The sequence below is a fragment of the Condylura cristata genome, unplaced genomic scaffold, assembly GCF_000260355.1.
Source record: "Condylura cristata isolate star-nosed mole 26May11 unplaced genomic scaffold, ConCri1.0 scaffold00008, whole genome shotgun sequence".
Classification (NCBI taxonomy): Eukaryota; Metazoa; Chordata; class Mammalia; order Eulipotyphla; family Talpidae; genus Condylura; species Condylura cristata.
In genome coordinates, this window is record NW_004567109.1 from 39,293,893 (window position 1) to 39,310,556 (window position 16,664).

The window sequence follows — 16,664 nt, forward strand, 5'->3', positions numbered from 1 at the left end:
TGTGTGTGTGTATAGTTAAATTGGAAAGTATATCAGTGCAAGAAGTTAGTTACTAAACAGCTACTCATTTTGTTTGGAGAACATGTGGTATTTAACAAGGATTACATCCATTGCTAAAGTTTGCTTAATACTAGGATACTAAGTAGTGCTGCTTTTTTTTACTTTCAAGATTTATTTTTATTTATATAAGAATTGGGGCCTAGGTCAGAGGTGTTGGAGGAAGAAAGAAGATTCACCAGAAACAGAATGGGGAGCAGAAAAGGTGGATTGACTGAAATATACTGCTAAGGGGAAACAGCAGGTAGACAGGAGAGGTCTGCTGCATCATGTATATTAATAGGTTAGCTCCTTGGCCAGGGATCAAAAACTAGCCACTCTTGCCTAGACATTCCTGCCACAGTGGCTGGCAGTAGCTTGATTGCTGTGAGACTTTAATCCCTGTGCCACTAGGAAGGCCCAGTAATTACTTTTTTGAAAGAATATTTATTTCATGTATCTGGTATTTTATTTGTGATGTGTACATGGAAGCTGACATATATTACCTGCCTGCCTTTAGTTTTTCCATAGGACGAATTAAGTTGTTCATGTAATGTGATTTTTAACTTTGTGTGAAGATTTAGAGGTAGGAAGATGCTGACAGTCAGACAACTTTCAGAAGATTTCCTCACCCTTTGTAGAAATTACATTCTTACTCCAAAATGTTAACAGTAGCTTGGCTACTCTGAATCAAAAGGAATTTGGAAAGAATGAAGGTTTAGAGATATATATCCCTTCAAATGATTTCCTCATAGTGGGGCTACAAAATTGAGTGTTTCAAGAAGCACTTTTTTAAAAGCCACTGTTTTATCCAAAATTTAATTTTATAAGGGATGAAAATTACGTCATATAACTTTGATCCAGTTCCAAACTGCTATTAGCAGAATAAGGTTTAGAGAGGCACTGTTTTGACTGAATTCTTTTTCCTACAGTTTTTGTATATAGAATAACCTAAGGTTAGTATTGTTCTAGAAGGTTAATAGAGGTTTTTTTTGTTTTGTTTTGATTTTTAACTGAGAGGGTATTGATCTAACTCTGCAAATACCTTTTAGCATTTTTAAGTATTTGGTGTTAGATTAAGAATAAAGAGACAGGACAGGACAAGCAATAATTTTATAGAATTGTTTTATTTATTCTAGATAGTGAAATTGAAGAAGAATCTGAAGAAGATGAAGATTATATTCCATCAGAAGATTGGAAAAAGGTAGTTAGAACCACATTTTCAAAAACTTAAATTAATATTTGAAAGCCTAAGTGTAATTATTAGGTTATAATTAAGATACATATGATAAAGTTGAGGTACGCCCTTTTGTGATTTTAAATATTTGGTAGATGTTTAGATATTTCCCTTAGTACAACCAGGTAAGAAAAATATGTATCTTGTTTTAAAGTAAAATAGTGTGTAGGGAAAAATTGAACTTTGTTGCTAGGTAATTGACATTCAAAATTAGATATCCAAAATTCTGAACTAGTGCTGAATCAAGACATACTACAGTACAAAAAGTACTGCATGTGATTGATTTTATGTTACATTCTTAGGAAAGCAGCAGTACAGGCTATTTTGTTTAATTGAGATTATAAGTTTTTTTTATCCCACTAATGTGGATATTTTGAATTTTTAATATATTGGGAGTCATATTTGGGCTTTCTGTAACTATCCATAATAAGTGTTAATTTGTAAAATGAATTTAAAGATAACATATTAACATAGTCTTTCATTATAAGATTATACACCTTTATGCTGTTGCAAAGCAGTTGACTTAGGAAAAATATCTAATTATACTTAAACTGTGAAAAGCAAATTGCTTCTAGAAAAATACGACCTGTGATATGTGACCTGATTTTCCTCCTTAAAAATGTCATTATTTTCTTATGTCTGAAATTAAATCTAGTGTATAATTATTTCTTTGGAAGCAGAATAGCTCAAAACATCAAATTGATTGGGCTCGTAATTATTTAATTGGCAAATATTTTTGAACCTTCTGATATTTTGGTCTTTAGTTGATACCTAGTTTGGGATGCCTAGGGCAAACTTGGCTATTAAGATAAAGGAAGATCTCATATTTACTGTTTCTACAAAGAATGCACTGTTTAATAGGTTCAGATTGGGTTTCCTTAGGATTTTTGGCTTTAGCCACACTTTGTTACAGATTTCCAAAGAGATATATAGAAATATGTGGGTCAGAAGAGTGAGGGAAATTAAGCTCAGCGTAGTATGGGTTAATTTTAGTGTGTCATAATCAGTGGCACTGAAGAGAAAACTTATTGAAATTACTTATTTGTGTGACCTATATAGATGAATGTTCTTCAGTCCAGTTTTTTTCTGATACCTATACTATACAGGAATTAAAAAGAAAAAACCTAGAAACCCTGGGAGTCCACTTAAATTGTTCGTTTTTACTACACATTCTTGTTTATGTACTAATTTCCCTACTATCCAAAAGTACATTATTCTTATGTGATCAGTTACTGTTTTGGTCTGGGTGTGCTCAAAATTACTTCTGTATAAAGTACTAGTAATAGTATTGCCACCCAAAAAATAGCCTACCAATTTTTACCAAATAGCACATGTGATTTTTGGATAGCAAAGGAATCCTGTATCTTTTCTTCAGCATAAATTGTTTTCACATCTGGGGTATCCAAAAGAGCATTTGATTGTGTTGACCTTTTTTGTTTGTTATATTTTTTAATGAAGGAGCACAGCTCAGAGGGGGAAGGATATAGGGAGTCCTTCATTACTAAGCTAGTTGCTTCCTCAAGAAAATTACACAGCAGGCCATTATAAATCCAGATTGTTTTATTTACTATGATTTTGTTGTGGTAAATGTCAAAATTCAGAGGTTCATGTTCTAAGGCTTTGTAAGATAAAATTGAGTTTTTATGGAACTTGGGTAGAGTATTTTGATAACTTGATTATTCCATGATAGGTGAGTAGTTAAAAGAGGTACAAGAAATGACAATGAATACTCTTTTTTTTTTTTTTAATGGTGAAAGACACTTAAATTCCTGTGCAAGGATAGGGAAAATTTGTATGTAATTTTTTAATGACAGCTACTAACTTGCTTGAAGACGTAGCCACTTCGGCTCACCTATACTGAGCTTTATACAAATTCTTTGGTTATTTCCTTTACCTTAAAGCCCTGGTCTCATACTTAAGTGTGTATCAAAATCACCTGAACAGTTTGTTGCAACACTGCTGAATCCCATCCTTAAGAGTTTTTGGCTTAGTAAGTCTGAGGTAGGATTTGAGTATTTGCATTTCTAACTTCTGAGGTGACAATGATGCTGTTTGCTGATCCAGGCTTTGTTTTTTAAGACTACTGCCTTAGAATGTGGTTTTAAAAATATCTGAATTTTTTTTTTTAATGAAGTGGTTTTTTATTATTTTTTTTCCCTTGAGGTAACATTGGTTTACAACATTGTATATATTTTTAGGAAATGAACTTACACCTTCTCAGATACTTGTTACCGTACCATCTCCACCATAAAAGCACCCCCATTTCTTTACCCTCTCCTCCTTTTTCTCATTCTCACTCTCCTACCCCTACTTTAGCTTCAATTCTTCAGTTATATTTTTCAGGTTCGTTTTGATTTAGTCATTTTTTTTATTACAAAAGTTTATTTTTACATCATTTTGTACATTTTTTTTCCATCTCAATTGTAATCCCCGCGTGTTTCCCATCACCAAGTCACCCATGTGCCATCACCATAATCCCGTGCATTTCCCTCCCCCCACCCCGTTTTTGATCCCATTCCCCACTCCACCCCCACAAAATGTCTCTGGTATATGGTTGTTCATTATTTTTGTTAGAAAATATCTGAATTTAACATTTTTTTTCTCAGTGTTTCCACTTATTAACTGAAGACCTTCCTTTTCTCCACATTAAAAAAAAATGGTTGCATCACATTCATCCCATTGTTACTACCAACATTTTCATCCAATCATATCCAAGCTCTATTATTAACTCATTCATCCTCACAATACTCCTTTGAGGTAGTTAATTGATTGTATTTTATGACAGAAACAGGGATAGTTTACCTAGGAAGATGGTAAAGGTAAAAAGTGAAGATGAAATCTGTGTTATTAGATCTTACTAATGTTTTATATTATTTTTAAAACAGGAGATAATGGTGGGTTCCATGTTTCAAGCAGAAATTCCAGTTGGCATTTGTAGATACAAAGAAAATGAAAAAGGTGGGTTTTTAGTAAAATTATAAAGCTAAATTTATGCATTTGAAGTATTTATGTGAGCTATTATTTTATGATGGGAACTGCTTTATAAAAGATGACCCTGCATTATTTCTGTATAAAAAATGTGCTTTCTTCTTCCTTCTCTCTGTAGAAGTCAAAAATGAAACAATGAATGCTTTTGTAGTAAACCATGTAACATCCCAAATTGTTGGTCTCTCTTTTCTTGTTTTAAATATTCCAAATATGCCACTTTGTAACCTTGATAGTTTAAATTTTAAAAGGTATTTTATATCAGTGGAAGCCATTGGACAGCTTTTTAAAAAAAGCTTAGGTAACAACAATAAAATGCTTATATATTTGCTTTTCAGTTTTTCATATTTGTCAAAATTGACTATTTTGATATTTGTATTTTAAAAACATTGGGGGGAAACAGTTTGTGTTCTTAAATTTTACTTTTTTTTCATAATTGTATTGAAAGTTGTTAAGTGTGTTTCTGATTATTAATTTTGGGTAAGTTCCAGGAAGTGAGTTCATACGTGCATGTGTGTTTTAAATCAATTTGTGTGTGTGCGTCCGCGCACTCCATTTCAATTTTCTTTTCCACATTTCATTGTACATATTCAGGTCCCTTTGGAATTGGTTTACTTCCAAAAGCATTCATTGTTTCCTTTTTTTTTTGCTATTTAGTGATTGTGATCTTTCAAAATCCAGTGTGTTCATGCTTCTTTAAGTGTTTTTTCTTGTAATTACATTGTTTCCCCCCTCATAGTTTCTTTTTGAACATTATTTGCCTTCTGTTTTATTATAATAGTGTAGTTCTTCTGAATATCTAATCTTCTTATTTAATAAATATCAAGTACGTTGCCTGTTTTATTAGATCATCATCAGAAGTCCTATTTAGTGTGTAAACTTAACTGAAAACTAATTTGGTCTATTTCCAGAACCAGTAAAGGCAGTATGGTTTATTCACTATGGAATGCTAACCGTCTTCACTACATGATCTTTTATTTTTTCATTCTTATTTTTTGGGTATGTTCAGTTGTATATAACAAAGTTAATTTTTAGGGTAGCCTATTTGACTATTAGCCACAGTTCCAGGGCTCTAGCTATTCATTTAGTGCCATCTACTGAATTTGTGTAATCAGAAACATCTCTATTCCTGTGGCTAATGAATGATTCTAAAAGTACAAAAGTATCTCCCAACAATGGGGACTGGGGAGGTGGCGGTAGCCACCTTCCATAGTGTTTCCTTGTCAAGTCATTCCAAAAATAAAAGAACTAGTTTGTTCCCTTTTGCATACAGGCTGAACAGAGAACAGAAATCAAAACAGTATATTCAAATTCACTTTACCATGGGTGTTTTATTGAATTTACAGTTTGGAGTTATACCAACAGACTAGGAAAAGCCTGAGGTTTATTAAGGAAAAGTAATTCTTTGAGCTGTTCTTTCTATTTTGGTAAACAAAAAGGTAGAAGAGGGCCCTCCCTGATGGTGCAGTGGGTTAAAGCACAGCACTGTGAAGCTATTGCAGCCACTGAAGCAATGAGTTCAATCAGGGAGGTGGCAGACCTCTTCTGACCTGCCCACTGCTCCCCAGATCCTTCACCTCCCTCACCTCTGGCCTGCACCCTAGTTCTGTATGTATAAATAAATAAATCTTTTTTTTTTTTTTTTTAAGAAACGTAGAATAGCACAGGATTATGGTGATGGCACACTGGTGATTTGGTGATGGGAAACGCGGGGATTACAATCGAGATGGAAAAAAATTGTACAAAATGATGTAAAAATAAACTTTTGAAAAAAAAAAAGAAACGTAGAATATTTTAAAGTCTTAAATGTTTGGTGGGGCCAGAGGACAAAGTAATTTGTAGAAAAACAGTTAGCCATGGTGCCTGATAAATAAGCGATGCTTAACAAGCAGTTAATTCCTTTATTTCATAGTGCAAGGAACTTTGATATAGTCGTTTATCCTTTATTTCTTAAATTCAGTCTTAACCAGTCTTAAATTGGTTCCCCTATTGCCATTTAAATGATTCTATCTCCTGTCTTTAAATCAAACAAAAATTTCTTCAACTATGCCTTCTCTAGCTACTGTTCTATCTTCTCTCTCACCACTGAACTTTTCACAAGTTTTCTACTCTACTTCTTCACCTTGTTTTTATTCTTCAGTCCTTTGCAGTATGACTTCAGCTTCAACATAGTTGTAAAGAAACATTCTCCTTGTTAGTAAATCCAGCATTGTTCTAGTATTCATCCTGGTAATAGTGTTAAACCAGTCTATTTCAGTAGTTCATCTTCCTGCTTGCTTCCTTCCTGCATTCATTTTAGGTTCTTCTCTCTTTCACTTTTTGTATTTTAGTGAGTTTAAGACTTGAATCTTACTATAATGGAAATCTTGATGAGATCTAAGTGGCTTTTTTTTAAAAAACATAATTTGGTTTTATGAAAGTGATTTCTACTCATTGTAATAGTACATTTTGAAGCATCATAGGAAAATACAAGGAAGAACAAATTGCACCAAATCCCATCACCAAATAATAAGTACTGTTAACATAAGTGGACATTTTTTTAAATACCACTTTTCAAAAATGGTAATTATAGCTACTATTTAGTGAACCTTAACATGTACCAGAATTGTTTTTAAACTATGTTAACTCTTACAGTCTTGAGCAATAGGGTTTTTATCCTTGTGTAGGTAGATGAGGTAGAGAGAATGGAAGTAACTTGTCCAAGGTCATGCAGGTAATAAGTGGTAGTGATAGAATTTAAACCAGGAGAACTTTGCAACTTGATTGAACTTAAAGGTGTATAAAGTGGTGCTGGTCTGTTTAGGCTGCCTAACTCACTTAAATATTGCCCAAGAATAAAGTCAAATAAGTAATAGGACTACACTTTACCTTTCCGTTCCCAACAATTAACTCTCTTGAGTTACTTTTTGACATGTTTCCTTCATTTAGTGTATGAGAACGATGATCAACTCCTGTGGGATCCTGAGTACTTACCAGAAGATAAAGTGATTATATTTCTTAAGGATGCATCTAGAAGAACAGGTGATGAGAAAGGTGTAGAAGCAATTCCTGAGGGATCTCACATAAAAGACAATGAACAGGTATGTGAATAAAAATAGAACTTGTACTATCCCCAATAAGTTAATATATATTTTTTATTAATGTAAATGCTGTCACATTCAGCATTATTGCTCTATCCATCAAAATTCTTACAATGTCATTGTTAGGGAATCTAAGGTTATAATCACCATGTAAAATACTGGTGTGAACACTCATTGTCACAACTTAGCTCAAATAAGCAAAGGCTGTGTTTGTTTTGCCTGTATTTTTTATTAGACTTTTTAGAGTGCCTTTGAATATTCTTGCGACTCTCTGGTTGTCGGTAGAAATAGATGTCTGGGATAATGCTTCTAAAAGCGCATAGTATACCGGTGCTTGCCAGAAACCTAAAAATAGCTTTCTACCTTTTTATATCAATATTGATCTTTTCTGATTAGTTTAAAATTAAGGCACTCTCCCCCCCATAAAGAATTTGTGAATTTTTTTATGAAGTGATTCTTGTTTTTTAAATTTTTGGGATACTGTGGCCACAAAGTTAGTGTACTTGCTTACATTTTCTACATATTTAAAGGAAGTTAATTTATTAGGACTGAAATGGTTTGGTTTTCTTTATTCTGTGTATTGTAGTCACTAGTTCATTCATTCTCTAGGGAAAAAAACTGAAAACAAGTTCTGGATTACTGTCTTAAGAAATTGTAGCCATGTATTGTTCATATTCTCCATCATAATGAAGCCTTTTATTTTTCTAGGCACTATATGAATTAGTTAAATGTAATTTCGATACAGAAGAAGCATTGAGAAGATTAAGATTTAATGTGAAAGCAGCTAGAGGTAAGCATAAATATTAAATTTGTTTTCATTAATGCAACAATAAAGAATACATTGAAGTTCTTTAATTTTAGGTATTTCTTAAAATTAACTAGTACTTGTCTTTCTGAATTAAGTATTTGTTGAATAACAACTTGCTTCTACTTGTTGAATAACTCATGTCATGCAAGTATTAAATTAATGCATGATGGAGAATAGGAAAAATAAGGCTATTTAAATAAACGTGCATTTCAGTTTCAAGCAGTTTTTGAAATATTTTCTCATTAGATAATAGCCCTATGAACTAATATTATCCTCACTTCAAAATTGATGAGATTTAGTTTTCTGAACAAAACTAAGTTAGCTGAGGAAAATGTAATTCATAAATAATGAAGCAGTGACTAAAATGCAGACTTTTCATTTCTCTATTTTTTAGATTTATTTTTATTTATGCATACAAGAACTGGAGTATAGACATGAAGTGTGCGGGGATTAGGGTGGGAGAGTTCACCAAAAACAAAGTGGAGAACAGAACAGGCAGATCTACTGAAATACACTATGGAGAGGAAAGCAGATGGGACAAGAGAGGTCTGCTATGCCATGTGGGTCTACTCCCTGGCTGGGGATGGGTATCTAACTCAGGCTGTAGTGGTTGAAAGATTTAAACCCTGTGCCACCAGAGGGTCTCTCTTTTCGTTTCTTTAAGCTGGTTCCTACCCCATCAACTAACAGTGCTGTTTTGTATACCATTAACAAAGGAGATTTATTCATACACACACACAAAATGGAGGCCTTACTAAGTTCTGAGGACATAGCTATAAATAATGTCCCTGTTCTCATGGTACTTAGAAACCTACACTAGGTAAGCTGCATAGTAGTTAGGAGTTCTTCCAATCAAACTTAGTGTAGTAGGATTTCACCTAGTTTGGAGAATAGGAGGAAAGGTGAGGATGTTAGGGAAAGCTTCTATAATGGTGATGTTTTTGTGGGGATATAAATGAATTAGCTGCATTAAAAGGGAATGTGAAGTCAGAAGTGGGAAATAATTATAGACAGAGGCAATAGCATACTCAAAATATGTATTAAGAACGTAGGAAATTTGGAAGGTAGAAGGAATTGAAAGTGACTAAACTAATATAGTTGAATCGTAAGAAATATTGGAGAGTCTTGAATTTGAAGAATAAAGAACCACACCATCCAGAATTTCATTCGTTGCTGTCACTTTATCTTTGCAGTTATCAGTAATAGAATTCAGGAATAAAGTGTGTCATTGTTACCAGAAAGTTATGTTTGTATTTGCAATTTTGTTATTTGGAGAAGTAGTGGATAACAGTTTCCCTTCCCTTTTTGTCAGAGGAATTATCTGTTTGGACAGAAGAAGAGTGTAGAAATTTTGAACAAGGACTGAAGGCCTATGGAAAGGATTTTCATTTGATTCAGGCTAATAAAGTAAGTAATGACCTATGTTCTCTCCTTCACAAAAAGGAAATTTACCAGATCATCTTATATTTTATTTACTTAATTTTAAAGGTTCTGTAATGAATATTTTAATAAATTGGTACTTAGGGTAAATTATTAAAAATAAGCACGTCTAGACTTCTAAGCATGTATATTTCCTACTAGCTGTTTTCAGTACATATTACTGGAAACTTTTAAGATTGGGCTTGCTAAGTATGCTTAGCAACATTTGGTGGGATGTGTGTAGTGTGTAATTATTTATATTTATTTTCCACAAATTTTGAAGTATTTTTAAAGGAAATTCTTCGAAATTTAAATGAAGCATTTCTTCAAGTTGACTTACTAATAAAGTACTTTTACTTTATTACGTCATTTGAAGTGAAAATATTTTTTATATTTGAGTAGGTACTAGTTAATGTTTAGTTTGGTTTTAATTAATTACTTTCCCAGAGAATACCTCAGTAAGTCAGCTTTTGTATACATTGTAACAATATTATTTCACAATTTTATTTAACATGACCATTTATCACTCCATATTGATACTGATTGAGAGAACTTTATGATTACTTGTACATGTATTTTTAGGTTTAATTTTCTGACAACTGAAGTTGGGTAATAGTAACTGCAAAATTGTATGAGGAGGTAATGTGTTGTATGAAGAAGGAAAAAAAGTACTTACGTTAGATTAGGACAAGCAAAATTAAAGCCTCATTTTGAATGTAGGAAATTAAGTAATTTGTAGGCTTTATAAATATGGCAAATACAAATGACAGGGAGCTTGCTTTTACATGTCTTTTAGATTTTTAATTTATTTTTGCGAAAATGATCTGGGGTGCAAGTCATTGGGGACAAGGTTGAGGGAAGGAGTTAAGAGGATCACAGGAGACAGTAATGAGCAGAACAAGTGGAGCTGCTAAGGGGAGCAGCGGGTAAAAGGAGAAATCTCACATGGGTTAGCTCCCTTGCCAATAATCTAACTCAGGCCTTGGGCATAATAATACTGAGACTTAACCCCTATTCCTCCAGGTAGGCACCTACATATCCCTTTAAAGATAGTGTCTATGTTTCATAGCATGGCTTATCTAGTTGATGAATGAAAGTATTTGAATTTGTGTGTTTGTATCTGAGGCTCTAAAATGTCACCATATTTTCCTTTTTTAATACCTCTGTATGAGATTCAGTGGTGTCTACTGGATTTGTTATATAAAACTGTCACATAAATAGTTGCTTACAAATGCTGTTTTTTTCATAAATTTAGTTGTATATTAATTAGGTCACTCTTGATTCTCTAGTTGCAGTTTGTAGATACAATAAAGAAGTTTTGAGTGTTAGCACTGATATCAAAAATGTGTACAGATCTTTTTATGATGTGTCCAAATCATCTGATAATCTCCAATATATAGTGAGCACTTTATGAGAGAAGTACTTTGTTAACAGTTGGTCATGTTTGTTTCTGATTATAAAAACAAACCAAGAAAATCTTTACTAGGTGATTGGAAAGTATGATTCTAAAATATCTCATCAAAACAATAGAAAATAAAACATTGATTTATTTGGTAGAGTGATATTTCAATCCCAGCTGACTTGTATGTAATATTCTAGTTGTCATGAGCAAAGGGAGGACAGTAATTCTTTAAGGGAGAAAAGAATGATCCAGGTAAGAAAAATACATTTATCTAGAAATAAGTTTCTGGACGACACAAAAATGCTTGAGAAGTGATTTTTTTACAGTCTTAGATCAATGTAGACCAATATAGGTACACAAGAAGAAAAACATGTTGGGTGCGGAAGTAAAGATGTTAAATGGACCATAGTTGCAGTCTGCCCCTTAAGAACATGACCCATTAAATTCAAGATCAAGAGTTTATTAGTTATAAGCAGTATCATCTTGAATCCCAAGCATTCATGCATACACACCTTTTTCCTTGTAAACACCCAGTATCTTATTTATATACATCAGCCTTACCAGCTCTCCAGACATGCAGCAGGATTTAAAGGGATTTTCTTAGCATCCTTTTAAGTATTAAAATGATTAAATGGGATATGTTTTGTTGCTGAAATAAGAATAGCACAGTAAGCCCTGGAGTAACTTAGTAAACAATATGCTAACACTATTCTAGCTTTCAAACTCACTGCGGTATAGTCTCAGATTTAACTGAGTCTGTATTGTTAAAGGGTCTAGTAAGAAAATTCTTAAAAAGGAATTTAAAGGAGATTCTTTCTTTTAAATTGAATGGTATTCTCTGAATACCTTTATAAACAAAACTGTTTATAACATAATTTTAACCTAAATTTTACTTCATTCTCATTATTTTATATGATAGTCGGTTAAAAAGCATAATGCTAAATGTTTGAAAATCTATTGTCAGTGTAGTATTTCCTTCAGTGGAAGTTTGTTTTAACAAACAAAGCTGCTGCAGTGTTTTATACATAGTACTATAGATAGATAGATGCCTTGCTTGACAGATAACCTATATATAGTTAAGGGCCAGTTAAATTTGTTTTCAAGCTTAAGATATTTTTAATGAAATAACTCCATTAAGAAGATTTTTAAAAAGTACTTTTCTTTTTTTACAGGTTCGAACAAGGTCGGTTGGTGAATGTGTAGCATTCTATTATATGTGGAAAAAATCTGAACGTTATGATTTCTTTGCTCAGCAAACACGATTTGGAAAAAAGAAATATAATCTTCATCCTGGTGTAACGTGAGTTCATTTTCTTCTTTTAGTCATAATTTTCCTAGGTTTTCCTTTTTTTTTTCCTTTTTAACAGGATACAAGTTTACATTTATTTAAATTTGTCTATTTATTGACTTATCTTCAAAGGGCATTTAAACTTGTCAATGTATATTAACACTCTGAAAACACTAAGGAGACTATCTGTTCAAAAAATAAAAGACAATGTGCCTGGTAGAGGACCTTTACAGAGGAAGGGAAGTTATCTGATCTACTTTTGTTCCTGTATTCAAAAATAAGATTTAGATAAAGAACTGAGGAGCATAGGGGTGATAAAGTCAGGTCAAATTACATTTTCTTTATTGTTCAAAATTTTTATAGAGGAAACGACATGCATATGGTGAATTTTTTCTTAGATTTCTTGAACATTCTTTCTCTAGCAAAAATAATTAATCATGCAACTTTAGCTTACTTCACAGGGAATATGGGTTGTGATTATATCAGTTTTTTATGCATTATGTCTGATAGGTCTTTTTTTAAATATAATAGTTTATTCTTACATCATTTTGTGCATTTTTTCATATCAGTTGTAACCCCTGTGGGCTTCCCATCACCAAATCATCCATGTACGATCACCATAGTCCAGTGCATTTCCCTCTCCCCCACTGTTTTTGATCTCATCCCCCACCCCACCCCCATAAAATGTCTCTGGTATATAACTGTTCATTATTTTTATTATTATTTTCTCTCCTGGTCTGTTATACTCCTGTTATGAGTGAAGCTGTCGGTATTTTTCCTTTTCTTTCTGGCTTATTTTACTAAGCATGATCTTTTCCAGCTCCATGCATGTTGCTGCAGAAGGCAAGTGTTTGTTTATTTTTTTGGTTGCTGAGTAATATTCCATTGTGTATATGTACCACATCTTTTTAATCCAGTCATCTACTTTTGTGCTTTGGGCTGTTTCCATGTCTTTCCAATTGTAAATAAAGCAGCAATAAACATGGGGGTGCAGGTATCTTTTTGAATCAGCGTTTTGTGTCTTTTGGGTAGATACCTAGAAGTTGGGATTGCTGGGTCATGGAAGCTCCATGTTTATGATATGTCTTTTTTTAAAGTTTCCATCTACCAAATTCTCTCAACCTCATTTAATCTGGCTTTGGAAGGAGAGATGTCCACTGGCACTAATAATTTGGTACCTAAGTAATTGAGTATTGAATACTGCTCACATAAGTTGCACAAAAATGCTTATAGAATGTCAAGATGGGGTTAAATCTGCCATGTTTTACTGATTATTTCCTAATGTCTGTGGAATATCAATAGTTCAAAGTTATGACAAAGAAGTACACTAGTAAAGAATATTTAATTTACTCCCTTTGATAAATGTACTTACACATATATTTGATTGTGCTTTTCAAACTCCAGAAGCTGGACTGTTTCTTGGTCATGTTCATTTACAGTTGTCTTTGCTCATATTACTCTCTAGGATCAAACTCTAAAACCAAAACAAAATTATCTGAAAAGGAGTAAGATGGGTGTGATAACTGCTGGAAATCATAGGACAATGTTCCCTGTGACTCATTCCCCACTAGTCAAAGCTGATGATGACTAGAGTAGAATTTCATATATAACTACTCCAAATTTTAGCTAATGTTTTAAGTTCTTCAGTATATATCTTAAAATAGTCAGTTTTCAAGTTATTCTCTAGGGGAAAGTTACAGTAACATCTTTCATTTTTTTCACCCATTTCAGAAATAATGTTCACATACGAACTACAGGCAATCTGTCGTCATCAGCAGTAAGAACATAAGAATTGCTATGCTGGGTCAGACCCATGGTTCATCCAGTTTTCTCTTTCAGAAAACATCACCAAGGGAAGTGTTGTTGTGGGCTGACTTAGTTGGTCCGCTGTGATGTGAAGCTCAACAGGTTAGGTAGGGATATGCCGCCAAACATTCTAGTTTCTTAATCTCGCCATAGGTTTTGAATTTTTTTGGTTGGAATATACTTTTATCTGTAACCGTGATTCCTCTTAAGGTTAAGGTGGAGTAGCCATTGTTAAATGTAAACCTAGATGTTCTTTTTTTATAGTTTATGGTATGAAATAAACAAATACCATTTGGCACAAATGGCACAAATACCATTTTGTAGAATTCATTTGTACTTGTGCTTTTCATAAAGTCTTTATAACTGTTAAGGACTGTGATTTCTTACTCATACTCATTACTTTGGCTGTGTTACATTTTTATAAGAAGCTATGACCCAGCCTATACATTATTTTCCCCATGGCGATAAATTGTGATTTCCCCTCTTGTTATAGGCATAGACTTATTTTCCAGTTTGTTTCCAGGATATTCTTCTATTAATAATTGTCCTTTAAGTTACTGCAAAAACACTAAGTTAATGCTTCTAGATAAAGTTTTAGTTTTTTCATTTTCCTTTTTTTTAAACTTCAATTAGAACACATATTCCTGAAAGTTGGCTGTTTGCTTTGTTTTGTTTTACATTGTTACTGTCCATTTGTTCACCAGAGTGATACACATTGACATTTTCCGCCTAGAAACAGCCTTTAAAAGATTTTACTGCAGTTTCTTTTTACTACCCTGAAGAATTAGTAGCAATATGCGAATAAGGAGATTTCAGTAAACCAGCTTTTGCAAATAATTATTTAAAAAATAAAAATTAGCATCACTGGTTATTTAAAGTCTTCTTCAATCTCATAGATGGACTACCTGAATCTTCATGAAATATTCTGAATACTATTACTCTTTTAAAAATGATTACTTTTTAACAGTGTTATTTCTATATTCAGAAATTTAAGATAATTTGGTTTCTAGCCAACTCTGCCTCCTTTACTTGGCTTTTAACATTGCTCCCACCATATCAACTTTATTTCCAACAAATACTGCCTCATTCATCCTTTATTTCAACTTTGTAAGTTTTTGTGGTCTTATTTCTACTTTGGTGTGCTTTCAATTTGTTATATGTTTGTATTATGATGAGTGCCATAAAGCTATAAAGGTAGTAAAGGCCATCTAATTTAGTTCCTTCCATTTATAGATGAAGAAAATAAGGCTTAGAATGTTGGTTAATTTATGGTGATATGTGATTCTTTGATATATGATAGTTTTGTATCTCAGACTGTTAAAAAGCTTTATGTGTCAGGTGCTGTTTCTGTATTTATTATATTTTCATAACCAAGGGAACAGAAATGATCCTGTGGTTTGAGATTATAACTATAGTTAATGGCCTTTTGTAAACTATTACCAGAGGCTTTCAGTAAAATCCTAAGCACTTCCATTATTTCCTTCTTAGCCACATTTTTTTTTTACCCTGCTTACAAAATTCTGAAAGACTTGTCTTAATCTTTTTATTCTGAGATGGTTTTAAAATAAATAATGTATTTATGTTTTTACTGAGTTTCCATTCTGTGCTATGTACAACTTAGGTCTATCAGTTAAACAAAATTCCAGCCCTCAAGGAATTAATCAAGTGCAGGTGTCAACAGACTTTTTCTTAAAAGAGGAAGAGAATAAATATTTCATGCCATGTAGGCTTTAAGTTTTCATTTTTGTACAAAAAGAGTCATAACTACAATAAATAAATAAATTATATGTTATTCCAGTAAGATGTTATTTACCAAACAGGTGACCAGCATATAGGACATAGTTTGCTTGGCTTTATTTTAGTGACTTAATATCACTTTATTATTCACAAAACATTTTCCTACACATCTACCACAACCCTTTGTTGTAAGGTAGATAGGTCAGATATGATGTACATACATTTTATAGGTAACACAAGACTAAAGACACAAACATTTAGCTCTATTGTATACTAAACCCAATGTCACTTGTCCCACACTAACTTTCCATGCCATACAGTTTAGGGAAAAAGTTGAGTTCTCACCTAAAATACAGTAGTAGCATAAAGCCAGCAGATAAACCTTAAGAACTTAGTGAGCTTGTCATAGCTCAGATCTAGCAGATCTGTAATGTAGAAAGTATTAAAGAAGCTTCCGGGTAGTGAATGATGCTTAATTTGTCTTTCAGGTATTGCAGTGGCCATCGAATAGTTTTAAGGAGCTGTAAAATCCCACTCTCTGTCCAGAAATTCCTTTGTATACAGTCTTTTCTGATTGACATAATCCCTGTATTTTCATTCACAGATCCTCTGGCTTTAATTGGCCACTTAGAGCACTTGCTTGCAATTTTAAGTTTTTTTAACTTACTATTGGCATATGCAAAATATGCTAGTGTAAAGCCTTTGTACATTTTCAACAAACATGTAATCAAAAGGAACTTTCTATTTAAATGTTCAGATCCTGATATAATAGATGAGACACTGGAATGAATGTAAGTGCAAATTAGAATATATTTGTCAATAAAACCTTCTGAATTTAATCTCATTTATTTAATTTTCAGTTTTTA

General features: G+C 32.7%; 1 protein-coding gene across 11 annotated transcripts in view; it reads left to right on the forward strand.

Annotated features, from left to right (window-relative positions):
* The window catches only part of MIER1 (mesoderm induction early response 1, transcriptional regulator), a 51,887-nt gene that overhangs the window by 30,840 nt on the left and 4,383 nt on the right, over positions 1-16,664 (forward strand). For all 11 annotated transcript variants that reach the window (XM_012722417.1, XM_012722418.1, XM_004679089.2 and 8 more), the window contains 6 exons: positions 1,176-1,240; positions 4,159-4,231; positions 7,187-7,338; positions 8,047-8,128; positions 9,459-9,553; positions 12,140-12,267. In XM_012722417.1, the coding sequence (XP_012577871.1) occupies positions 1,176-1,240; positions 4,159-4,231; positions 7,187-7,338; positions 8,047-8,128; positions 9,459-9,553; positions 12,140-12,267 (595 nt within the window). The remainder of the gene's footprint in view (positions 1-1,175; positions 1,241-4,158; positions 4,232-7,186; positions 7,339-8,046; positions 8,129-9,458; positions 9,554-12,139; positions 12,268-16,664) is intronic.